This window comes from Phallusia mammillata, chromosome 2 (assembly GCF_965637545.1).
Source record: "Phallusia mammillata chromosome 2, kaPhaMamm4.hap1.1, whole genome shotgun sequence".
NCBI classification, from domain to species: Eukaryota; Metazoa; Chordata; class Ascidiacea; order Phlebobranchia; family Ascidiidae; genus Phallusia; species Phallusia mammillata.
In genome coordinates this window covers 16132241-16157161 of record NC_137253.1, presented here as the reverse complement: position 1 = coordinate 16157161, position 24921 = coordinate 16132241, and the positions used below count along the sequence as shown (strand labels likewise).

Below are 24921 nucleotides of genomic sequence, written 5' to 3'. Positions count from 1 at the left end.
AAAAAAAAAGTAGTGTCAAAACTATTTTCACTTGTTGTGTTTTCGTCCCAAGGTGGCGCGCTCACCACACGTTCTTGACGTGTTGAACATCCCTGGCAACCAGAGGTCTCTGGAGCGTCTGGCAGATTTGCTCGGAAAGGTACAGAAAGCATTAGGTGAATATCTGGAGAGAGAAAGAGCTTCCTTCCCAAGGTGAAAAACGTTTGGTATTAAATGTTTTAACTTTAACTGATTAAAAAGTTAAATGTATTAAACTGGTTATCTTAACAAGACCCATAGTATATTGTTTTTCCAATTTAGCATTGATCAAAAAAGGCCATTATCGGCCTACTATCATTGAGGTCATGAGCGTCATATGAAACAGGATTAGTCATTGAGCTTAATGTTTGTTTTTAATGTGTGCTTTTAGGCCCTGTATAAAAACAAAGAGTGTATAATCTTGGCATTCTAGCACTTTAAAGGCAATCGAATGTGATGTAGCATGTTTCATGTAGCAAACAACCTACATTGTAATGCTTCAAGGTTTTGCTTTTCGCAGGTTCTACTTTGTGGGTGATGAAGATTTGCTGGAAATTATCGGAAACAGCAAAAGTATCCCGAAACTGCAAAAACATTTCAAGAAGATGTTTGCTGGAATTACTGCCCTTGCACTTGAGAACGAAGATTCACTTGTTTCTGGAATCTCGTCCAAAGAAGCTGAAGAGGTATTCACACCCCGGAATGTATTTATCTTTGCAAAAAGTAAACTTATTTTGTTTAAACTTTCTCTTAGGTCGTTTACAAGACCCCAGTTTCCATTGCTAAAAACCCGAAGATCAACGAATGGTTAACACTGGTCGAAAAGGAAATGAAACAAACCCTTGCAAAATTACTGGCCGCTTCGGTTACTGATGTCAATTCCTTTAAGTAAGTTTACTTTAACCATACATAGATTCTGGGAAAATGTTTAGCTACAATTTGACATGTTCATCATTCAAAAATGATACTTTTTACATGTTAGTATCGCCTGTTTGTGTTCATTACGTTGATTGTTTCGAATCTTATTGTATTATTTTGCTTGGACTTGCCTATTTTATTGTTGTTAGGGAGGATAAGGTTGAGCGTTCGCAGTACATGGATTGGATGGATAAATATCAAGCACAGGTTGTTATTCTGTCTGCGCAAATTTCTTGGTCTGAAAGTGTCGATAAAGCACTTCAATCGGCAGCTGACCATACAAGCAAGGGAACAGTGGCCTTGGAAGGTTTGTGGATAACCATGCCATATAATGTGCGTGTTTTGTTTCGCATGCCAACGTATAGTTGACCAAGTGTACCTTTTTACCGATCAACCAAAACTACAAGTGTTCTATTTCGTTTCGATTCTTTGCATTGCAGATTGAAATGGTTCAAATCGTTTCTTTTATTGGCTAGCCTTGGTCTATCTTTACGCATCCGCTGTTTTTCTAACCTGTGAAGTTAGGAGTGTGGCAATTGTTTTTCTCTTTTGGCTTTTCACAATGTTCTTTATGCTTTTTCGACAGGAGTGTTGTCACAGGTGGAGGATACCTTAAACGTTCTTGCCGATTCTGTCCTGCACGAACAACCTCCGGTACGAAGGAAGAAGTTGGAACATCTCATAACTGAACTTGTACACCAGCGAGATACGACCAGACTCCTTATCAAGGTACGGAATAAAAAAGATATTGTTGTTGGTTATTGTGCTTCTTTGAGCTATCGTGGATAGCTCAAAGAAAAAATGTTATTTTTGGGTGTAAAAACTTTATTATGAGTACACACATTTTTTTCGACAGGAAAAGTTGTCGAACCCACAAGACTTCACTTGGCTGATGCAAATGCGATTCTACTACAACCCACGCCAGGGCGATGTTTTGCAACAACTTTCTATTCACATGGCAAACGCTTGCTTCCAGTACGGATTTGAATATCTCGGTGTACAGGACAAGTTGGTGCAAACTCCTCTCACTGACAGGTAAGCACTTATTTCTCACCAGATGAAATAGATGCAACATTATATTACTGGTAGATGTTACTTGACGATGACACAAGCTCTCGAAGCGCGGCTTGGGGGATCTCCCTTCGGACCGGCGGGAACTGGAAAAACTGAAACTGTGAAAGCGCTTGGAAATCAGCTGGGGAGATTCGTGCTTGTCTTTAACTGCGACGAAACCTTCGATTTTCAGGTTAGCCAACTGTCATAGCAATGGTAAAGACGAAACTTTCTGTCCAAACTGTCTTTTTAAAATGTATATATTTTCTTTAGGCGATGGGTCGAATTTTTGTTGGTTTATGTCAAGTTGGAGCTTGGGGATGTTTCGATGAATTTAATCGTCTCGAGGAAAGAATGTTGTCAGCTGTGTCACAACAAATTCAATTGATCCAGGAAGCTCTGAGGCTTCATTCGGATCCAAACTGGGACAAGACTAAAACTGTAAAAGCTGAACTGCTCGGAAAACAGGTCAGTTGTAATTCACAAACATTTGGCATTGAATTGGTGTGTTGGAATACTTATTTACCTAAATTCTAACCAGCCTTGTATACTGCCGATGATGGCCTGAGTCTTTGTTAAAACTGTTAATGAATAAATTATGACGATTTATCGATCGTATTTGCCAGCAATTTCGGCAATATGGGTTTAGATTCTGCACCTGTAAAATCTTGCATCTTAACACAATACAAACGTTACCTCACAGGTAAAAGTAAGTCCGGAGATGGCGATATTTATTACCATGAATCCTGGATATGCTGGAAGATCCAACTTACCTGATAATCTAAAGAAACTGTTCAGAAGTTTGGCCATGACCAAACCCGACCGACAACTTATTGCACAAGTCATGTTGTACTCGCAGGTGGGTAAAATGCAATTGCAAAATTGCATTTATTTTGGCAACTTTATTGACATAAAACGGCTGTAAAAAATGTTTTAGTGACTGCAGTTTATATCTTTGCTATTTTTTTTCTCGCAGGGTTTCCGAATGGCAGAGAAACTTGCCAGTAAAGTGGTTCCTTTCTTTAAACTGTGTGATGAACAGTTGAGTAGCCAGTCTCACTATGACTTCGGTTTGCGTGCTCTCAAATATGTGTTGGTGTCAGCTGGTAACGTGAAGCGTGAAAGAATCCAAAGTATCAAAGTTGCCAAACGTGAACGTGGCGAAAAAGTGGACGAAGCACAAATTGCCGAGAATCTGCCAGAACAGGAGATTTTGATACAGGTCTGCAATAGTTGTAGCTAACCTGATGTTTTTTTTGATGCCGACATTTTGATTGATGTTTAATCTATGATTTTTGGGCAGAGTATCATGGAGACGATGTTACCAAAGTTGGTGGCAGAGGATATTCCGCTCTTGCACAGTCTCCTCAGTGACGTGTTCCCTAATGTGGAATACACTGAGGATAAGATGACCAACCTTCGTGAGGAAATCAAGAAAGTTTGCAAGGAGATGCATCTTATGTATGGAGAGGCTGGAGAACCAGGTTTGAATTTTATATTTTATCTTTCTCAACAAAGTTATAGAATCATTTTCCACAAAACTCGTTATGAATCCATTTTAGTGTTTTAGTGCTAAATTGTTTAATAACTACACAGGAGATTTTTGTAGGAGGACTTCTGACTTCAAAACAGAATAATATTGTGTCAGAATAAGTGCATGATATTTGTCCGGCAAAGTTTTTTTATGTTCAAATACTGTTTTAACGTGCCATATTTTCATGTCGACAGGTAGTGCATGGGTTGAGAAAGTAATTCAACTGTACCAAGTTTCACTTATCAACCACGGTTTGATGATGGTTGGACCAAGTGGATCAGGAAAGTCAACTGCATGGAGAGTTTTACTGAAAGCTCTGGAGAGATTAGAAGGCATTGAAGGCATTTCATACATCATTGACCCCAAAGCTATCAGCAAGGTAAGAATTTTATAAACAGAAACGCTTTATGTACACAGTACTGGTGTCGGTATAATTGCTCGGCTGTTAAATAAAACTATGTTACGCAATGTAAATCATATTTTGCTACAAACAGGAACACTTGTATGGAACACTTGACCCGAATACACGAGAATGGACAGACGGTCTCTTCACCTCCATTTTACGTCACGTGATAGACAACGTACGTGGCGAGCTTGGTCGACGTCACTGGGTAATTTTCGATGGTGACGTAGATCCCAACTGGGTGGAAAACTTGAATTCGGTGTTGGACGAAACAAAACTTCTCACTCTCCCCAACGGTGAACGACTCGCTCTTCCGACGTGCCTAAGGATTATGTTTGAAGTTCAGGTACATGTTTGCTTTTTTGGGGAATAACAAACTGTCGTTTTTGACCTTTAAATGTAAAAAAAGCTTGAAAATATCATTGCATAAATTGTGAATTTGTTTTAAACTGGGTAAATTTCAGGACCTGAAATACGCCACGCTAGCTACTGTCTCACGTTGTGGCATGTTGTGGTTCTCGAATGATGTCATCAACACCGACATGATGTTCAGCAATTACCTGACTCAATTACGTCACACTTCGCTCGATGAAGCTGACGAAGAAGTAGCAGCTGCTGGTTCCATGTTCCAAGCACCAGGAAAACCTGCAGGTATTTTGACAGGATGTTAAAGTAAAGTTGTATGCATTTTTGTGGCTAGTATTACCTTAAACCGTTTAAATTACGCTTTGTAGAAGAGAAAACTTTGTCACCGAGCATGAAAGTCCAACACGACGCTTGTGATATTTTGCAACAATTTTTCACATCTGACGGTCTTATTATCAGATGTCTGGAATTCGCTGAAAAACAGGTGCATATATCTCAGGCAATATTTGGTCAACAAAAATTCTAACAGTTTGCAACATAAAGAACTTAATTGTTTTAAGGATCACGTGATGGACTTTACCCGTCTCCGTGCTCTTAGTTCTCTCTTCTCAATGATAAGTCAGGGAGTTCGCAACATTCAGCAATACAACAACACCCACTCTGATTTTCCGATGAAGGTAACGTTTTAACTTTTCATAAATCTTCTTGACAGCTTGTATGTATTAGATTGTTGTTAATATCATGTTAACACTTCCTTGTTTTACAGCCTACGGTGATGGAAAAATATCTGCAAAAATACTTGCTGTACGCCATCTTGTGGTCGTTTTCTGGCGACGGAAAGTTGAAAATTCGTGAAGAGTTGGGTCAATTTATCCGACGTTCCACCAATGTCGCTCTACCAGCTCAGCATAACATGGAAATGATTGACTTTGAGGTTTGACATTTTTTTTACAAAAGTAATGTTTCAAAACAAAGTATTCTCTTTCAAGTTTCTTGTTTTTGCAAACACACCAATGGTTAAAAAAGCCGACATCATGAAAAAAAATTGGGATCACAAAAAAATGTAACGATTTTTTATTTCTTCACCAGGTCACAATGAGCGGTGAATGGGCTCCGTGGGTGAACAAAGTTCCACAGATTGAAGTTGAAACACACAAGGTGGCAGCACCTGATGTAGTTGTCCCGACACTTGACACTGTTCGCCACGAGGCATTACTATACACGTGGTTAGCCGAACACAAACCTATGGTACTTTGTGGTCCACCAGGTAAACAAATTGTATACTTGCACATCTGACGTACGCAACGGAACTGCTGGGAATAGCTGACAGAAGTAAAGGTTTATCTTTCATGTATATTCATGTACCGTTTGTTCGCAGGTTCTGGTAAGACGATGACACTCTTCTCTGCACTTCGTGCTTTGCCTGAAATGGAAGTAGTTGGGTTGAATTTTTCCAGTGCCACAACACCCGAACTTTTACTGAAAACGTTTGACCACTACTGCGAATACAAGTAGGAAATACACAACAAGTTACACATAACATAAGTTTTACTGTTTTTGTTTTTTTCCGTACAGTTTTAAAAACATTATTTCACTATTTTTAACTTGAAAAGTTTACACTGAAAGACAGGATCTTGCGTGGTATTAGACCTCTTAAATCTGCTAGCTTTTATTTTAAAACTGCTCATGGTACATGACATTTGTTATGTAGATGGACGCCACGTGGCACGGTTTTGGCACCTATCCAACTTAACAAGTGGTTGGTGTTGTTCTGTGACGAAATCAATCTTCCAGACATGGACAAATACGGCACACAACGCGTCATCTCATTCCTACGTCAGATAGTGGAGCATGGAGGTTTCTACCGAACATCGGACCGTGTGTGGATCCGCTTGGAACGTGTCCAGTTTGTGGGTGCTTGCAATCCCCCTACTGACCCTGGAAGGAAACCCCTTTCTCACAGGTAACAACTTCTCAAGATTTTGATTTTCACATAAAACTTTGTGAGCTTTGCCTTTTGTGAGCTCTTATGTTAGTAGCGCCACCTTGATGTAACCTTTGTGCACGACACGATGTACATCTACCCTTGCTTACAGGTTCCTTCGTCACGTGCCAGTGATATACGTGGACCACCCTGGTGCTGCTTCACTCAAACAGATTTACGGAACATTCAACCGTGCCATGCTACGTATGGTTCCTTCACTGCGCCCCTTCGCAGATCCACTTACCAATGCAATGGTGGAATTCTACATGCAGTCCCAGGAGCGATTTACACAGGTTCCTGTAAAATAGTTTAACCAATATTTGAAGTTTAAAAACTTACTTTTCAAATGGTATTAATATTTATGGCCCTCATTGCAGTGTAAAAGTAAAACGCTCTGTTATTGAATTAAAATCAGGGTTCCAACTCATTGAGGACTTGAAGCTCTTAACGTTACTACATATTTCAGGACATGCAACCGCATTACATCTACTCTCCTCGTGAAATGTCACGATGGGTCCGTGGTATATGTGAGGCACTTCGCCATTTGGAAACGCTTGCCGTGGAAGGGTTGGTTCGGATATGGGCTCATGAAGCACTTCGTCTCTTCCAGGTACAGCAACCTTATTCACATCTTTTAAAACACAAATAAATAACAAAAAGAGATAATTATGCTTTGTTTAACTTACCCAGTTTAAACAACTCTTTTAATTTTTATGTAGGATCGTTTGGTTTATCATGAAGAGCGAATATGGACTGAAGAAAACATTGACATGGTTGCTATGAAACACTTTCCTAATGTAATGAGAGAACGGGCACTGAAGAGGTAAAACCAAACGAAATTTCTTGGAAATTTGGGACTCGCGCATTACAAGTTGTTCACTGTAGTTAACACGTTTGCAAATTTGTTTCCCACAGACCAATACTGTACAGCAACTGGCTTAGTAAGGACTACGTTCCAGTTGATCAAGAGGAACTGAGGGAATTTACCAAAGCAAGACTAAAGGTGCGTTTAACTCCTGACCTAAAGTAGCATCACCTACTCCACTTTTCTATTGGGATCGTTTTGCAATTTTTGACAAACACACTCGTACTGCGTACCAGGTCTTCTACGAGGAGGAACTAGATGTTCCACTCGTCCTTTTCAATGAGGTGCTGGACAATGTTTTGCGCATCGACCGTATCTTCCGACAACCTCAAGGTCATCTGCTTCTTATTGGAGTTTCAGGATCGGGAAAGACAACTTTATCACGATTTGTCGCTTGGATGAACGGACTGAAAGTTTTCCAAATCAAGGTACAGTGCAGATTTGTAAGCCAATTTGTATGCGAGTTGCTATGAAAACTAACAATCTTTTTTAGAGCAGTTCTTTTGTAGTCAGTGGTTAAGTTATAGTTTTTTTCTTGTTTGCTCATAGTAAGCTACACTTTTTGACAACACAAGCTTTTCACAGGTTCACCGCAAATACAGTGCAATGGAATTTGATGAGGATCTGCGAACTGTGCTAAGAAAATCTGGATGCAAGGGAGAAAAGATCGTCTTTATCATGGATGAGTCTAATGTACTTGACTCTTCGTTTTTGGAACGTATGAACACCCTTCTTGCTAACGGGGAAGTCCCAGGCTTGTTTGAGGGTGACGAATATTCTGCACTGATGACGCAATGCAAGGAGGGCGCACAAAGGTTTGCTGCAACAGTTTTGAATTCGTTGTGGTTAAAGTTTGATATTTTGTGTTTGCTTTGAAACCTAATGTGTAATTTACTACTTTATGTTTTTATCAGGGAGGGTTTGATGCTCGACAGTCAAGAGGAATTGTACAAGTGGTTTACGGGTGAAGTCATGCGGAACTTGCACGTGGTCTTCACAATGAATCCATCTGAGGAAGGCCTGAAGGATAGAGCTGCGACGTCACCAGCTCTTTTCAACAGGTAAACTAATTGGCAATGAATGATGTCACTCCCAATTTCAGGCTACTTAAGTTTTGACTTTGTTGCATAGATGCGTGTTAAATTGGTTCGGTGATTGGTCGATCGATGCACTTTTTCAAGTCGGCAAGGAGTTTACTGCGAAAATGGATCTCGAAAATTCCAGCTACATCGCACCAGAGTATCTCCCGGTGGTCTATGATAAACTTCCTGCAACGCCCACGCACAGGCAAGTTACACGAATGTCCCAACAAAGACTTAAATCTATGAAGAAAGTCTATATTTTTTTCCGTTGTTTTGTTGAAATTGTGGCATGTTTGTGTTTTTGCTTTTCTTGTTTCTGACGCTATTTTTTTGTTACAGAGACGTGATTGTGAATGCTTGTGTGTTCATTCACCAAACACTACATCAAGCCAACCGTCGATTAAGCAAGAGAGGAGCTCGCACAATCCTCATATCTCCACGTGCTTATCTGGATCTCATTAACCATTATGCCAAAGTGATGCATGAGAAAAAGTCTGACCTCGAAGAACAGCAGGTTTGTGAACTTTGTCGATTGTGTTTAAAAGCCAATGCATACGTTAAGTAAACTTGTAATGTTTAGATTCATTTGAATGTCGGCTTGCGCAAAATCTCAGAAACAGTCGACCAGGTTGAGGAATTAAGACGTGAATTGTCCAGCAAAGATAAAGAGTTGCAATACAAGAACAATCTGGCCAACGAGAAATTGAAGCAGGTTGTCAACGATCAACAGGAAGCGGAAAATAAAAAGAAAACTTCCAGACAGATTCGGTTTGTTTGTTCTTATAATTTAGTTTTATTGTCAGATTCCTTTTTTTTTTCATTTGATTGTAACATTCGAAAAACGTGTTTACGTTAAAAAACAAAGTCCACGCAACATTTTAGGACTCAGCTGGAAGAGCTCAACATTCACATCCAGGAGGAAACCAACAAGGTTATGGACGAGTTGTCCAAGGTCGAACCAGCCGTTCAGGACGCCAAAGCTGCTGTAAGGGGCATCAAAAAGCAACACTTGGTAGAAATTCGATCAATGGCCAATCCTCCAGCTGGTACGTTTTCAAACTTATGTATTTTTTTCTTGATCGTTTGAGTTGCACTAAAATTAATTCTCGACTTAGGTGTAAAATTGTGCTTGGAATCGATATGTCTTCTACTGGGTGAGCAGACAACAGACTGGAGATCAATCCGACAGATCATCATTCGAGATAATTTCATCTCCACCATCATTAACTTCCAGACTGAGGATATCAGAGATAACATAAGGAAGATCATGAATGATAAGTGAGTTTCGTCCTTGCCAGATACAAAACAAAGCAAAATCAAATTAAATTTTCGTATTTTATTAAAGCTGAAGAGTATGTTCAAAAATAAACCTATCTTAGTCGTCTGATGGTCTAGTATTGTTTGACTTAAAGATTTAAATCATCAGAAAACTTGTATTTATAATGGTGGAACTGTGTCGAATGTTTTTAACGGTGTACGGGAACATATTAACATACTACACATGATACTCGTGTCAACTTTCCTTTAATACTTATTTTTCTCAGATACATCTCCAACCCAGCATACAAGTATGAGACGATTAACCGTGCCAGTTTAGCTTGTGGTCCGCTAATAAAGTGGGCGATCGCTCAACTCCAGTACGCTGACATGCTGCAGAAAGTGGAACCGCTTCGATCTGAACTGAGTACTTTGGAACATCGAGCTGGAAACAACAAGCAAGAAGCTGAAGAAGTTGAAGCCTTAATTGCAGACCTCGAACGATCAATTAAGAGGTTGTTTATTATTCATGCTTCACCAGTATTTTTTTAAATCTGGCTTATGTTAATCGCAAAAAAACATAGTTTCGTTCCACTGTTGGAATACTTTTTTTGTTTTGTTTTTGAAGCTTATACTTACTATATTATTCAATTTGTGGTTGTTAATTAGTGTTCTTGACTAAGTGGTTTAGCCGCATGCTTACCATGTTTGGATTTAGATACACGGATGAATACGCTTTGTTGATAAGCGAAGCACAAGCTATCAAGCAAGAGTTGGTTACAGTTGAAGCAAAAGTGACGAGAAGTACAAGTTTGTTGAAGAGTCTCAGTCATGAACAGGAGAGATGGGAACAAACCAGCGACTCATTTAAAAGCCAAGTGAGTCTCCGCTGTTCGTTTAAAATATCAAATTTTCCAAACTTATGTCTGGCAGTTTCAGCGTACAATTAACATTTCTTGGTTATTAGTCTGTTAGTCTGTTTTTGCAACATTTTTTTCTGTACAGATGTCAACAATGGCTGGAGATTGTTTGCTCTCTGGAGCATTTATCTCATACGCTGGTTATTTCGACCAAGCGATGCGACAGAATCTCTACTTAGCATGGACCACCCATCTACAACAAGCTGGTATCGAGTTCCGACTTGATTTGGCAAGAGTCGAATATTTGTCGACTGTTGACGAGCGCCTCCAGTGGCAGCAAAATGCGCTACCTGTTGATGATCTTTGTACCGAGAATGCCATTATGCTAAAGGTAATAAATCGTTGTTTTGACGCGAAAGAAAATAGTATGCGTTACTGAAAATATCACGGCTACATTTTTTTCTGTGTGCTCACTTGTATTGGTATATTATGTGCTGTGAGCAAGCATAAAACGTCTACCTAACTATTTCAAAACATTTACTGTTGGACACGTTCCCTTAATTATGCAACTGTTATGGTCAGCTATTGCTTAGTTTCTACTTTCTACAACTCACCTTAAGGTGAATTTTGCACTTGGGAAAGTGTTACACCTTTATTACACACATTGTTGTCAGCGTTTCAATCGCTACCCGTTGATAATCGATCCATCCGGACAAGCCACCGAGTTCATCCTGCGTCAATATGCCGACCGAAAAATCTCGCAGACATCTTTCCTCGACAACGCTTTCCGCAAAAACCTCGAAAGCTCGTTGCGTTTTGGAAATCCACTTCTGGTACAGGATGTTGAGAGTTACGACCCGATTCTGAATCCAGTACTGAACAGGTTACATTGCTTTTTTATTTGCTTTATGTTTGATGTTGCACTTCTTAATCATCTTTGTTAGTTTATTTTGCAACAAACGGTTGTTGTGGCCAATCAACATTTATTTACCAATTTACTTCTGGGACAGATCTTTCGTGTATTTGCTAAATTGTTTGTGATTTTTAGGCTGCTAATACGTCCCTGGTGGTCCGTCGCACTGAATCTAATTTCCCAATTTAATGTTAAAGATCAATTGTTGAAACACTTAATGAAACGAAATTCGTTTTTCAGAGAACTTCGGCGGACTGGAGGTCGAGTGCTTATTACAATTGGTGATCAGGACATTGATCTTTCTCCTGCATTCACCATCTTCCTCACCACACGTGATCCAACCGCCGACTTCCCACCGGATCTTTGTTCCCGCGTCACTTTTATTAACTTCACAGTGACACGTGGTTCCTTGCAAGCTCAGTGCCTCAATGAAGCATTGCGTGCTGAAAGACCCGACGTCGATTCAAAGAGAATGGATCTATTAAAATTACAAGTGCGTGTGTAATAATTGTATCGTCGTTTAACATTTTTACTAATAATAATCTTTTTCATTATTATGCCAACACCGAAAAATCCATTGCTGTTTGCATTTAGGGTGAATACCAGCTTCGTTTGCGGCAGCTCGAGAAATCTCTTTTACAAACATTGAATGACGTAAAAGGAAGGATTCTCGATGACGACCGAATTATTGCTGCTCTAGAAACACTAAAGAAAGAAGCAGCAGAGGTAATATGTGCCCAATTGTACCACGCCTTGGTAGTTCGGTGTAGACCTGCAGTTGTCAGTTGTTGCAATGTTTATTAAAAACGCAAAAAAACGGCATATAAAAGTCGACAGGAAAAACACATCTGTCTTCCACAAGCACCAACCACGACTACACGTGCATACACCTGCCACATTGAGTGTCGCTTCTTACAAAACGAGCATGAGTGACGTAATAATTGTGTAACACAATCAATATAAAAATAAGTCGTTCCATCAATTTAATTGCTTTATAAAAATAATTGCCATTACATAATTTTGCCAGCCGTTTATTAACTGGCTAATTAATTACAGTATTTACGTTTTTTCTTTCCTGAAGGGGACACGTATTATTTTCGTCCCATTTTGTTGGTGTTTTTCCTTCTTCTGTTTGGTCTGAGATTTTGGCAAAGAAAGAGTAGTTTAAACTTATCAAAATCAATAAAAATGACAGATGTCTGGGGTTGGTCCTTGTGATTTTTGACTCTGGTTGACTCAGCGGTTTACCCACATGGGGGCACATGTAAAAATATTAAAACAGCTATACTTTCCCGAGTTTCATGCCTTTGATTTCTACAGGTTTGCAAAGTATTTGACATCATTTTGTAAGTTTTCACTCAATTTTCACCATTCATTTCGATTAGAGCTTTGTGGCACTAGTTTTAACGATGGTAAGCCCATGCGTCTTTAGTATCGCTACATATTAAAAAAATTATCACATTTCGATTTTGTATGCTTGCGACAAAGCGTTGTTGCTGAACAAAAACATTGAATGTCGACGAAACCGCAAGGACATAAGACTCTAGGACGATAAAAACGATTTGTAATACCTTGCCACAACACGGATTTTTAATTTTGACAAAAAATAAACTCAAAATAAACAACGACGCTTAGGTTTCTTAAACATATAGCAAAAAGATGTTGTTGAACATAAAGCATGCATGTTTTAAAAATACATAGTTTTTGTGTGCATTTGCTGGTGCAAATATGTAGGATTGTATGAGGATGTGTTTTAAACATCCAATGCTTGTCTGGTGATTTGAAAAAAGCTGAAAGTTTTAAACAGGTTGACCTTTTGGCGTATGTGCGTAACTTGCTAATTTTTTTTACAAAATGAAGAAATATTTTTTTCGTTTTATTTTTAGGTGCAACGTAAAGTGGAAGAAACGGACGTTGTGATGCAAGAAGTTGATTCAGTTTCACAACAATATGTCCCACTTGCATCGGCTTGCTCGGCAATTTACTTTACCCTGGAGTCCCTACCACAACTACACTATCTCTATCAGGTAAGTTTGTATTCAGCCTAATGATATACTTTATTGTCCTAGAATAAATATCTAATTCTAAACCAACTCTATTTTGTCAGTATTCCCTTCGTTTCTTCCTTGCCGTTTTCCATACGGTGCTCCATGACAACCAGGCACTCATGCAAGTTAAGGAATACAGTCAGCGACTTGAAATCATCATCAAGAGTCTCTTTCAGGTGACAATGATTTACCAGCATATGGTTACGAGGTTTGATGCAGAAATAACAAAATATGTCTTTGTCTCCGTATATTGGAGCACTGTTTTTGACGTAATGTGTATTTAAGAATTAAAGACACACCCTGTTCAAAACTATGTGCATGTCAAATAGTGACATGATCAAGTACCTTTTTATTATGCGGTTTATATTTGCAGACTTCATACAATAGAGTCGCTCGCTCTCTCCTACATGAAGATCGCGTAACTTTCACGATCTTGCTCGCTCGAATTTACTTGAAAGGATTTTGCCCGGTTGATGTGAATCAGCTGGATTACAACCATTTCTTGCGCAGTCAGGAGATTGTTGTCAAATCCAAGTAAGAACCCGATTGCCAATTTGTGTTAGCAATGTTACTCAAAGTGTTGAAATCTTTGTTGAACATTGCCCTCCTTCCAACCGATGTGTCATTGTGGTGTTTCATTTGAATACATGAGTCAGCAGTTTTACCGCTAGCACAATCAATAACGTTGTGTGTTATAGAGTGGATACATACCCTTATTTAATACCGTTAATAATTGATTTGCAAAAGCAATATCACAAAAGCCATTGTAGTTTGGTATCATTACTCAGCACTGATATTTTGTCTTCATTGAAATTTTCCTTTTAAAGAGACATCACGGCAAATATCAGAGCGATTGATCTGTTGTCCGATGAGCAGAAAGAAAATCTCTGCCGTCTGCAACACTTGGAAGGATTTAAAGATTTACCAAAAAAGATTTTGGTGCGTATGTTGCATCTGTTAGTTCTAGAATTTGCATTAAGCGTGAAAAAAATAGTTTTCCAAGCTACTTCGTCCAATAAAACTTGAATAACAAGAAAATTATAGTAAATGTTTCTGTTGTTTTGTGTTTTACAGGCATCAAGTGATGAGTTTGAATTGTGGATGAAATCAGTAACACCAGAAACGCAAGTTCCTCTTATTTGGCAGAGCACTGTCACCGATGCCAACGGATCACAAAAGGTGGTTATGTATTATTTGATCGCACTTTATCACTTGATATTGGAATAACTGGATGGTTTAAAATATTACCTTAATGTTTAAAATTTCATTAAAAACCAAATCTTTAGGCGCCTGGATCAGCCAGTAATTCCTTACATGCATTGCTGATCACGCAAGCACTACGACCTGACCGTGTACCGGCTGCAGCAGACGCTTACGTCAGAACCGTGTTTGGCGAAACATTCATGGCTGAAAGCGAACAGGAGATGGATCTTGCTTTGATCGTTGAACACGAAGTTAAGGTATATAAAGTCTGTTGACAAATTCGACTCCATGTTGACAAAACAATCACCCAGATGTACATTATCTTGTTTTATGTGCATGGTCAAATATACCTGTAATTTTTTATTCTATGATGCCATTTTTTGCTTAGGCTTCAGAACCTGTACTAATGTGTTCTTTACCCGGATACGACGCGAGTAACAGAGTTGACGATCTGGCAACTCATCTCAACAAACAAATCACATCCATCGCTATTGGATCAAGTGAAGGATTTGAACAAGTAAGTCCCAAACAATGTAAAAGCATTTGTATTAGAAGTCCATCTCAACAAATATCTCAACGTCAGGCGGAGAAATCGATCAACTCTGCGTCTCGTTCTGGTCGTTGGGTAATGTTGAAAAATGTTCACCTTGCTCCTGGCTGGCTCGTACAACTGGAGAAGAAGCTTCACACACTTCAGCCTAACTCCTCTTTCCGACTATTTCTGACCATGGAAATCACACCCAAGGTAACGTCCTGCATAAATATCACATGATAAAAAACTAAACTCACCAATACTAAGCAGCAACTGATGTGTTGTTCGATGGCGTTTGTAAGTAGGGTGCAGTTTTAGGTTAAATTTATTCGGATTTATGTTCGCCTGTCATTATTGAATGTTTTCAGATACCTGTCAATCTCCTTCGTGCTGGACGGGTGTTTGTATTCGAACCTCCACCTGGCGTGAGAGCAAATCTACTGTCCACCTTCAACCGTGTTGCCACATCATCTCGTGTACAGAAAGCTCCAACCGAACGAGCTCGTCTCTACTTCCTGCTTGCGTGGTTGCACGCCGTTGTACAGGAACGTCTCCACTACTCGCCTTTGGGTTGGAGCAAAAAGTAAACCCCTCTTTCCGTTGTGTGTAAAGAGTTACTAATTGTTTGATCCAGACCAACGTTTATTTCTACTCACTGGAAATGAGATAGTGTCGGTATGTCAACCTTGTCTACAGAATATTTTGTGGTTATTGCAGGTACGAATTTAACGATTCTGACTTGCGCTGTGCGTGCGACACGATTGATACGTGGGTGGATACTGCAGGAAAGGGACGTGATAATATTCCACCTGACAAGGTCCCATGGAATGCTCTTCGCACTCTCTTCTCACAAGCTGTGTACGGAGGACGAATCGACAACGATTTCGACCAAAGATTGCTCAACACCTTTCTCGAACGGATCTTTACCGTTGCCAGGTGAAGTGACGCTCGAGTTGGTTCGTGCTTAAAACACTGCGATATCGTTGATTTGACCCCTCTCTAATGTTAATGTAAACAAATGCGTTCGAAGGTATTGTCTGCATAATTTACTGTAGTTGATTTTATAATACGGATACTGTGCGGAATTTATGTCAATTTATTACAATGTGGTACGTTTTCGTGTAGTTTCGAGCACGACTTTGCGCTGGTCCGAAAGGTAGATGGACACCGCGACATTCTCATGCCCGACTCTGCAATTCATCAGCAAGATTTCGTTGACTGGGCCGAGAGACTTCCTGAGAAGCAAACCCCATCTTGGTTGGGTTTGCCAAACAACGCTGAAAAACTGCTGCTCACCAACCAAGGTTTGTAAAACATAAATAATGTGTTTTTTAGCATAAAGCCATTTCTTGATAAACAGTTGATTCAACGCTTCTTCTTTTTCTTTCCTAGCTAAAGCCTCTTATCTAATTGTTTCTAAGAGTTGCCCCTTTTTTGTGTGGTTGTAGGGTTTGACATGATCAAGAAATTGTTGCGAACTCAACTGATCGATGAAGACGAGGATTTGGCATACGAACAGGTAACCAATATCTTTTAACACGTGTGACGTAGCGTTTATTAAACACTCACTTGTCTGCATCAATTTGAATGGACACGCTTTTATACAGGCAGTTATGAAGACTGAACTGGACAAAATACTGGTAAACTTAGCGAGCTTAAAATAGATAAAATGCTTCCTATTATGCGACGTTAAAAACCATGAATAATGGCTATGCTTAATTTATGCAAATATCCCTGCTGTAGTTGGTGTTAGAGTGCAATGTTTCAAAGTCGCATCTTCATCAATTTGCGAGTAATTTGCCGATAGCTGGAATTCAAATGCAAAATTTTGCTGAATTTAAAAATTTGGTTACAATTCTAGTAATAAAAGTCATTTGTGGTTGCTAGGTGGCGGTATCGAGCACAGAAGGACGACGCCGTCGCACGTCATCGACCCTGTCGGACACGGATGGTCGACCACAGTGGATGAAGGCATTATTGTCTACATCTCGTAATTGGAGATCACTTATCCCACCCCAACTTCACCCGCTGCGTAGAACTGCCGACAACATCAAGGATCCTCTGTTCAGGTGAATAAAAACTCTTCAAGTTGTTGAGACAGTAAACCTGAAGGTTTAAGACCAGAATATTTAATGTTAAAATCGAAGCAAATATGTCCCTTTAGTGCATTTACGGTTACTGATTTTTTAAGCTGCAATGTTTGTTGAACTTAAAACAAAAAAATATTCGACAGGTGGTAATGTGCGGCGTTTCATTAGTTTTGCGATCACAAGTTTATCTATAAAAAGACAAACAACAGCAGTTACATACAAACTAACAAAAGTGCGACCTGGATTTGACTGCATCAATTCATGCTTCGTTAAAACTTGTTGTTTATTTATTCTGTCACGGTATGTCATTCTTGCTTGTAATTAGATTCTTTGAGCGCGAGGTGAACCTGGGAGTTCGCTTGCTCGGCGTTGTACGTTCTGATTTGGACGAAGTAATTGCTGTGTGTGAAGCGAAAAAGAAACAAACCAACTACCATCGCAATTTACTCGCAATGCTTAACAGGGGGATGTTGCCTAACTCGTGGAACAGGTCAGTTTCTGTGTGTGTCTTGAATTTTATGCAGTATTAGCGATTTTCCTAAATGAACGCTTTACGGTTTAAGGGCTGATATTTTTTAATTTTTTTTTTATTAATGTCGGTCGAACTTCGTACCAGTCGTATGAAAACCTGGTAACTAAGAAACACGTACCCGATAAGTTAACATTGAGTCGAACGATACAAGTTTATTACAACGCTTATTTGTGCATACATGTACAGGTACAAGGTACCAGCTGGATGGACTGTCATTCAATGGATTACAGACTTCAGTGAGAGAATCAAACAACTACAGCGTGTAACTGCTGCAAGTGGATCAAAGGGTCTGAAGGTGAGAGTTAGTGTAAAGTCTAGCATTCAGTGCGTAGTACACCAAATGAGTAACCCTAGTCTACACTTCAAACTGTTTTAAGCTTGGAAAAACACGTACTCATCGAACCACTCGACAGTGTTTGACAGTTTTTAAGTGGACTATGAAAGTACACTTTCAAACCAACTTAAATGTAATGGTCAATTGAAATTCGTTTCATGAACAAATATATTTGTGCAGAATTTGTCTGTATGGCTTGGAGGACTGTTCGTACCAGAAGCTTACATCACTGCTACACGTCAGTACGTAGCACAAGCTTACAATCATTCATTGGAGGAATTGTCACTTCGTGTTAAAGTGTCGGAGGGAGCTACATCGCCTACGCTTGACAACAAGACATTCGCTGTCACAGGTATATTATATTTTACTTTGTATGTTTGTGTGCATCTGGTAAATTTGAAACCCCACTAAATTGCTCTCACCGTTGTAGGTCTGATTTTGCAAGGAGCAAATTGCGTGAGCAATAGATTATCTTTGTCCACCGAAATATCAACCAAGTTGCCGCTGACATTGTTGTCATGGGAAAAGGGCGTGTCTAAAGAAAAAACAGTAAACGAGGTACGTCATTGCACAGCGTCTCTGTAATGCGACTGAGCACCACAAACGCTAGTTCTCTGCACCCAGAGAGTCTTATTTATGCAACGACAAAGGTTTATTTTGTGTTGAAAAAAAGGAGAGCCGGTTAGCACTCCCCTTGGTAAGGACGGATTCAATACAAATAAATGGATAAGGCACTGTCACTTTCGTGGCATCTATCCAAAGTTTTTTTTAGTTTGTTTTTTACTTGCTTAAAATGAAGAAAACCTTGATTTCGACTTTTGTTCCTATCAAAGCGATTTGCAGATTGCATCATAATATTTTAAATTGCTGATTTATCTGTTGTTGATGTTGTAGGTTACACTTCCAGTGTATCGAAATGGAATGCGATCAGATCTGCTTTTCACTCTTAGTTTTTCCATCATCGGTGACGAATTTGCTTTCCACGAGCGGGGAGTGGCGCTGTTAAGTGCTGACTAAGTCTCTAACATGAAATTCAACTGTACATATTCATCTGCTGTGTAGTGCACCTATGGCTTGATGTAGCGTGTTGCCGTTATAACAGTGTATTGTACATACATTATAGAACAAACTTGCACGAAAAACATACTATTTGTACCCAGTTATTATGTATAAATTCATGTGTGGCATATACCAACGATGTCTGTCTAGTTAGTTTTAGGCTTATATTATATTTTCCCCCCTTATTACCACTTACAAACATTTGGCGCGAAAGCCTATTTATGATTTTGAAGAAAAGATTTAGTTCATTTTTTGTGTAAAAAAAGTGTTCAAGTTCATCTAAATTTGTTCCAGTGTTTGCTTAGTTTATGTTTTGTTATTGTCGCTCAAATATAATCAGCTGTGCAAAAGTTAGGTGGTTCAAGCTATCTGGTAATCGGCCTGTTTTAGTTGGTAGAAGAGGTCACATCTAATAATAACAAAGTTTTCAAACACAACTATAGATTTATTTAACATTGCAAACGTGTAATCAATTACAATTCCAAAGAGCAAAGTAAAAAGTATGTCGACATTTCAGTTTGCATTTTTCAGTTGTGACCAAATTGTAGAATGGATTTTGGTTATTTTATGGAGCCTTACTACATCGCATTAAGCATAGAAAGCAAACAAATAAACACCACCGCAACACATTAGTATGCCGGCAATGTTGACATAAATTGCCGGCCACTTTTCTTCTGTTATGTCCATCATTCCACTTTGTATTATCTCCAGCTCTTCGGGTGTCGGTTCTTTGCCGCTGTCCTCTATGCCCAGGAAAAGATCAAATATCTTCCTTCCCCATGACTTAGCTGTCAATAACCAATAAAATCATTTCACAAACTGCACGAAATATTGGTGATTGATGTGTTTTGTTGTATGAAACAACAGCCAAATGTAAACAAAACTCCTTACGTTTAGTTCGTTACAGATGTAGTATTAGATCAGTAGATCAGCTATAGTTTAAATTTTATTTGTGGTTTGTTTACTAAAGTTACGATTTCATTACGTTTGGGATTAGGATCTTCATTCACAGGTGGTTCGCTTGCTTGTGAAATGCTGTCCTTTTCTGGCTTCTCGTCCGCTACGAAACCTCCATTTGTTGTTCCTTGCTGTAAAATAAATCATACTATTCGTGTCAATTTATAGGTACTGACACTCTATACTTATTATAAAAAGTCTAAAAAGAGTAAAAAACGTTGCACTTTTTAACTTTCCACACCTTTTCTTTGATGAGATCTTGGATATGCCATCTCTTTCTTTTGCAGTATCGTGTCCAATATGTAAGACGAACCAACTGACAGAAGAAAAAAATCGGCAATTATTCTTCACACATTTATTGCTAAATCTTTAGAGAGTAATCATTTTCAAATCATTTAAGCAGCGAACGTAAACCTCACAATATAACTACTTACGCATCTCTCGTCGATAGGTGGAGTCACGAGGGACACCGCTACCGAGATAGCAATTGTGATAGCAAAGAGAATCATTGCGAAGTACAAATAATGGACTTTGTAAAGAATGGTCGGTCTGAACTCGGGCTTGCCACATGCAGGTGCACCAACTGCAAACTCAAGAATCATTCGAACAATTCCGACAGCCAAACCCAAAACAAGACCCCAGAAGGTTCCCTGTACCACAAAGTTAAACATATTATTCGTATCATGAAATTATAAAAATAAAAATAATAAAAACTATACCGGCTCGTTTAATCTTCCCCAGAAGACGGCCATCACAAAAACAGCAGTAATTGGAGGAGCAAGGAAACTAGTTATAGACTGGATGTAGTCAAACAACTTTCCGTCAGCAAATGCTTGAATAATTGGAACCCACGCCACACTTATGCCAACCATAACTAATATAAATACCCTAAATATTTACGCATTTTTAAAATTGTGACCCGTGAACTTATATTTTGGAGTCTTACCGTCCGACTATCATGAGTTCTTTAGTGCCTGCTTTTGGTCTCAGCTTGGCCCATATATCACATGTGAATAGAGTACTGGCACTGTTGAATACCGAAGTGAGTGAAGACATTAAAGCGGCGATCATGACAGCCAGAAGCAGTCCTTTTTCAAGAATAAAGAAAAGTCAAGTAAGTAATTGTATGGCGTATTACTATGTATGCAAAGCAAAGACGAGGTTTCGCTAGCACAGGATGTTCTGCCTTCGTAAAGACTATGCAAATATTACCTTTGAGCCCAGTTGGCATGATAAACAACACGAGCTTGGCATAGGCATAGTTGGTGCAACCTACTGATGAACCACAGGCATCTTTACAAACTTTAGGATCCGCGCATGCAATTGAGTCTGTAAAAATATGTTTGTATAGTGTTGTTATCATGCGGACAAAAAAACCTTGATTGGGATTTGTCCCCTGGAGCGTCATGGGTTCGAATCCCGTCAAAGACAATGTTGTTATCCACAACTTGAAATTGTGCTAGTCACATTGCTGATCGTTTGAGGATTTTTTGGCAATCTTACTATGCAGTTATATCTTAACTTACGACTTACTTGGGAAAATAATTCGACTGATCATACCAACCATAACCATCATGTACATGGGGAGAATCTTGAGAAGCCCAGCCATGACGCAACCGCCCTTGGCGTGAGAAAGATCTTTAGCTGCCAATGTGCGTTGCACAATCACCTTAACAAAACGTTTGTTTTCAAACTGATCAAGTCGGCTTATCATACTCAAATATGGTTTTGTTTGCGCTTTGCTTTGTTTTTGAAAGATTTGTCACTGAACTGAGGTTTTCAAGTAGATTTCTCGTAAATATTTGCTACGATTTTTGCATACAGAGTATCGAATTGAAAACTTTGAACTGCTTTTGTTTGTCTCTCAATAATTCATGTGATCTCTACTAACCTGGTCGGTACACCAGTACCAAGTGGCGATAATACTAATACCAAAAAGCATTCCTGGCCACGGTAGGTCACTGTCAATGGGATCCCTGAATACATGGAATGAATCTGGTCTGGGCAAACCACAGGTAGTGTTTGCAGGGCGCACGTCGGGAATGGCCGCCATGTACTTTGGTTCAAGTTCGTTGTAACCTCCGATGTATTCAAAAGCTTTAACAACCAAAAATATCTGTCTTCTGTGTAAGCAAGTATAGATTAAGTGCTAGTAAGCTGCTCAATGTGATCCGAGTGTAACACCGTAAATCACTCAACCGTAACCTACGTCACATCTTATATGGTGTGATTGCACCACAATGCCAGAATCCCCTATGACGTAACAATATAATTGTAGTTTATTTCTCTATGCTGTGCTTTTGGCCATTTAGTATCGAGTTTAGTTTGGACCACGTGTAGTTTGTTAGTTGCTTACTTGAATTTGCAGCCGTTAGATAAAGTAATGAAAGTGACTAATTATAATTTGTTTGTCATTAATAGATGGTGACTTAAATGCTTTATAAACTTAAAAACTCTGACGAAAAAGATTAATGTTGCCTTTGCAAGGTAAGCTTGAATTGTATTTTAGTTGCCCGATTTGCCGTACATTTGAATTATCGTTTTTCATCTGTGTAGAACGCTTTCTGACGATATCAAACTGTGTTTATCTTTGATACCCTGGTCCAAAACTCTGGTAAGCTTTATTTCTGCCGGCTTAAAATTAACTTATATTTCCCATTTTTGAGTGAATGTTCTCTTTGCAGAAAACCGTGCCGTGAACGTGTCGTGTCTACGGTGAACGTGACGTGATTACCGTGTCGTATTGAACCGTGTTGACGTGTAAAATAAATTCACGCGTTTCCAGAAATTGGACTTCTCTAGTGTGACGCCAGCGCGGTACCAGGCGCGCAAATTCCTGACGTCACACCGAGATTTTATTGATTTTTTAGCTAGGGCTTGTTCGACTGTTTGACTACTTTGGGCGTCACCCAACAAATCGAACTTGGCCCACAAAGTCGGACTGTGCACTTGTGGTTGGCCAAAAACAGTACCTTTCAAATAAAATCACAGATTTATGTTACAAAAAAACTCGAGCATGCTTACAAAGTCCCATCATTATCAATCCTCCAATCAACATGATAACAGTTTGGACGGTATCCGTGTAGATCACCGCTGCTAAGCCACCAGTTACTGTGTACAGAGCAGTAATTGCAAGCAGAATTACAATGGCAAGGTACAGGTTCCAGCCTAAAGCTTCTTGAATAAATATGGCCCCGGCAAATAAATCAGCCTAAAAAATATTGATGTACAGACATAGAACGCTGTTAGTTTTTGATAGCTATACTGCCATAGAATACTTATGTCAACCCACTTAACAATGCAAACGTATTGCTTGTATGGCAAGGTTACACCTTTTATAAATAGTCGATAGCAAACAATTCGTTTTAAATTCGTAGCCAGCGTAATATGTTAAACCTTAAAAACACGAAAACACACAAATACTGTTGCAAAATAAGCACAAAACTTTTGTTTTAAAAAATTGTTGCGTTGCTTGTTGGTTACTTGTTACGAACGATTCGTGTACGAAAATGAAGACTAAAGTCTCACCGATATTTTAGTAAATATATAGAGAATCAGTGAAAGAAGGGAGAGAAAAGTTCTGATTCTTTGGCCCCCAAATCTCTCGCGCAGATACTCTGGCATCGTCACCACCCCCGATGCGATGTAAATCGGTGCGAAAATCCAACCCAGCAACAGAAGGGTTAAAATAGCCTTGAAAACAAATTTGTTACGATTTAAAACCATGGATTTAATTTTGTAAGCTGCTGTATTTTATTCAAAATAATGCAAGCAGCAAAAAAATCATTAAAAGCATTCTATTAAAGACAACATACATTCCATTCAAACGATCCCTGTGCAATGCCAGCCGCCGCACCAGTTCCTGCTAAACCGACGAAGTGTCCACTTCCGATGTTACTGCTAAAGAGGGAAGCTCCAACCGGAAACCACGTGATGTCTCGTCCAGCAAGAAAAAACCCACTGACACTGGAGCGATTTGTTCTACACATCGCCTAAGATTAACATAAAATCTGAAATTTTGTTACATGTATCACAAGGAAAAAATGTACCAAGGTCAGTAGGAAAAATATATAGTGCATTTTGTGTTTATTTAGTTTATCGTTACTCATGAATACAGAATCGCCTCTGCGCAGTAAGTCATACAAACAAATTAATGGATTATACGAAGTGGAAACCATATTTAAATTTTTTGGCACTAAATATTGATGAGTGATGACCAATTTTGTTGGTAAAAAGCTGGATGCGTACCCAAATTCCGACAGCAAGAATGCAGACAAAGTAAGCCACAATCACTCCGATGTCAGCATCGGCAAGGCCTGCATCCGGAAGAGGTGGTTCGGTCGTGTCCGTCGTCATCGTTGTGGTACTCATCTTGCAGTGACTTGTAGATTCCAGTAATGTTATACCAGATTCTAATTGAAAGTATTTTACCGGGTAAATCTGAAACATAACCAAAGACCAGGTTTTTCGCCATCATAATAACAAATAGAACCTTTTCAAATTGTATTTAAATTGTTATAAATCCACGAAAAAGCCCATTACTGGATACCTTAAATCTCACTTTTGAATCTTTCTTGGTTCAATTTGACAAGGATATTTTTAAACAAACATGAAAAAAGTATTAAAGTCAACGTCTAGTGTTTTCACTTTTGATCACGTTTACAACCCACAACCGGTTTTACAGTAGAAACTGCCTTAATGTAAAATTACCGTTTACCAACAACCTAATGTTTGTGCTACCCTGAGTACCTAAGTACTTGTTCGAGTGGTCACAATTGGAACAATTCTTATTATACCGATCGTGATTCGTGCAATGCAAAGAGTTAATCATTAAACTGAGTTTCATGCTTGTCATATTTGCTCTGTGCCTTACGGCACTAAGTACGTGGTGTGCATATCGGGCTGAAAGGTCA

General features: G+C 39.1%; 2 protein-coding genes, 1 long non-coding RNA gene and 1 other non-coding gene across 4 annotated transcripts in view; 3 read left to right on the top strand and 1 right to left on the bottom strand.

The window, feature by feature from the left end:
• Positions 1 to 19875, top strand: part of LOC145215504 (cytoplasmic dynein 1 heavy chain 1-like) — a 33130-nt gene extending 13255 nt beyond the window's left edge. Inside the window, exons 35-90 of the mRNA XM_080084204.1 lie at positions 53 to 192; positions 539 to 704; positions 773 to 906; positions 1086 to 1243; positions 1523 to 1665; positions 1793 to 1971; positions 2026 to 2182; positions 2263 to 2457; positions 2693 to 2848; positions 2966 to 3211; positions 3293 to 3473; positions 3718 to 3902; positions 4018 to 4272; positions 4391 to 4577; positions 4661 to 4776; positions 4853 to 4969; positions 5059 to 5226; positions 5382 to 5559; positions 5671 to 5803; positions 6004 to 6255; positions 6389 to 6569; positions 6743 to 6886; positions 6996 to 7099; positions 7192 to 7279; positions 7378 to 7569; positions 7727 to 7956; positions 8056 to 8202; positions 8273 to 8428; positions 8563 to 8737; positions 8804 to 8991; positions 9106 to 9269; positions 9339 to 9501; positions 9768 to 9995; positions 10199 to 10358; positions 10486 to 10731; positions 11015 to 11223; positions 11494 to 11746; positions 11848 to 11979; positions 13140 to 13280; positions 13361 to 13477; positions 13675 to 13835; positions 14129 to 14240; positions 14376 to 14480; positions 14588 to 14761; positions 14893 to 15021; positions 15088 to 15249; positions 15405 to 15619; positions 15754 to 15972; positions 16162 to 16340; positions 16485 to 16555; positions 16924 to 17105; positions 17452 to 17616; positions 17845 to 17953; positions 18173 to 18344; positions 18423 to 18550; positions 18887 to 19875. Coding sequence (XP_079940330.1) covers positions 53 to 192; positions 539 to 704; positions 773 to 906; positions 1086 to 1243; positions 1523 to 1665; positions 1793 to 1971; positions 2026 to 2182; positions 2263 to 2457; positions 2693 to 2848; positions 2966 to 3211; positions 3293 to 3473; positions 3718 to 3902; positions 4018 to 4272; positions 4391 to 4577; positions 4661 to 4776; positions 4853 to 4969; positions 5059 to 5226; positions 5382 to 5559; positions 5671 to 5803; positions 6004 to 6255; positions 6389 to 6569; positions 6743 to 6886; positions 6996 to 7099; positions 7192 to 7279; positions 7378 to 7569; positions 7727 to 7956; positions 8056 to 8202; positions 8273 to 8428; positions 8563 to 8737; positions 8804 to 8991; positions 9106 to 9269; positions 9339 to 9501; positions 9768 to 9995; positions 10199 to 10358; positions 10486 to 10731; positions 11015 to 11223; positions 11494 to 11746; positions 11848 to 11979; positions 13140 to 13280; positions 13361 to 13477; positions 13675 to 13835; positions 14129 to 14240; positions 14376 to 14480; positions 14588 to 14761; positions 14893 to 15021; positions 15088 to 15249; positions 15405 to 15619; positions 15754 to 15972; positions 16162 to 16340; positions 16485 to 16555; positions 16924 to 17105; positions 17452 to 17616; positions 17845 to 17953; positions 18173 to 18344; positions 18423 to 18550; positions 18887 to 19009 — 9270 coding nt within the window. The 3' untranslated portion in view covers positions 19010 to 19875. The remainder of the gene's footprint in view (positions 1 to 52; positions 193 to 538; positions 705 to 772; positions 907 to 1085; positions 1244 to 1522; positions 1666 to 1792; positions 1972 to 2025; positions 2183 to 2262; positions 2458 to 2692; positions 2849 to 2965; positions 3212 to 3292; positions 3474 to 3717; positions 3903 to 4017; positions 4273 to 4390; positions 4578 to 4660; positions 4777 to 4852; positions 4970 to 5058; positions 5227 to 5381; positions 5560 to 5670; positions 5804 to 6003; positions 6256 to 6388; positions 6570 to 6742; positions 6887 to 6995; positions 7100 to 7191; positions 7280 to 7377; positions 7570 to 7726; positions 7957 to 8055; positions 8203 to 8272; positions 8429 to 8562; positions 8738 to 8803; positions 8992 to 9105; positions 9270 to 9338; positions 9502 to 9767; positions 9996 to 10198; positions 10359 to 10485; positions 10732 to 11014; positions 11224 to 11493; positions 11747 to 11847; positions 11980 to 13139; positions 13281 to 13360; positions 13478 to 13674; positions 13836 to 14128; positions 14241 to 14375; positions 14481 to 14587; positions 14762 to 14892; positions 15022 to 15087; positions 15250 to 15404; positions 15620 to 15753; positions 15973 to 16161; positions 16341 to 16484; positions 16556 to 16923; positions 17106 to 17451; positions 17617 to 17844; positions 17954 to 18172; positions 18345 to 18422; positions 18551 to 18886) is intronic.
• On the top strand, positions 18652 to 18760 carry LOC145215700 (U6atac minor spliceosomal RNA). Its single transcript, XR_013857352.1, has one exon. It is a non-coding gene; the product is annotated as a U6atac minor spliceosomal RNA (small nuclear RNA).
• LOC145215505 (sodium/glucose cotransporter 4-like) lies at positions 19640 to 24435 on the bottom strand. The gene is made up of 13 exons (XM_080084205.1): positions 24257 to 24435; positions 23824 to 24000; positions 23537 to 23701; positions 23033 to 23219; positions 21900 to 22105; positions 21542 to 21677; positions 21221 to 21337; positions 20955 to 21096; positions 20728 to 20896; positions 20443 to 20658; positions 20250 to 20324; positions 20037 to 20139; positions 19640 to 19839 (listed from the first exon to the last, which is right to left on the bottom strand). Exons 1-13 carry the CDS (start codon positions 24377 to 24379, stop codon positions 19640 to 19642), a joined length of 2016 nt encoding a protein of 671 aa, XP_079940331.1. The 5' UTR covers positions 24380 to 24435.
• Positions 22523 to 22796, top strand: LOC145215507 (uncharacterized). The gene is made up of 2 exons (XR_013857316.1): positions 22523 to 22622; positions 22693 to 22796. It is a non-coding gene; the product is annotated as an uncharacterized LOC145215507 (long non-coding RNA).
• Positions 24436 to 24921: the final 486 nt, after the last annotated feature.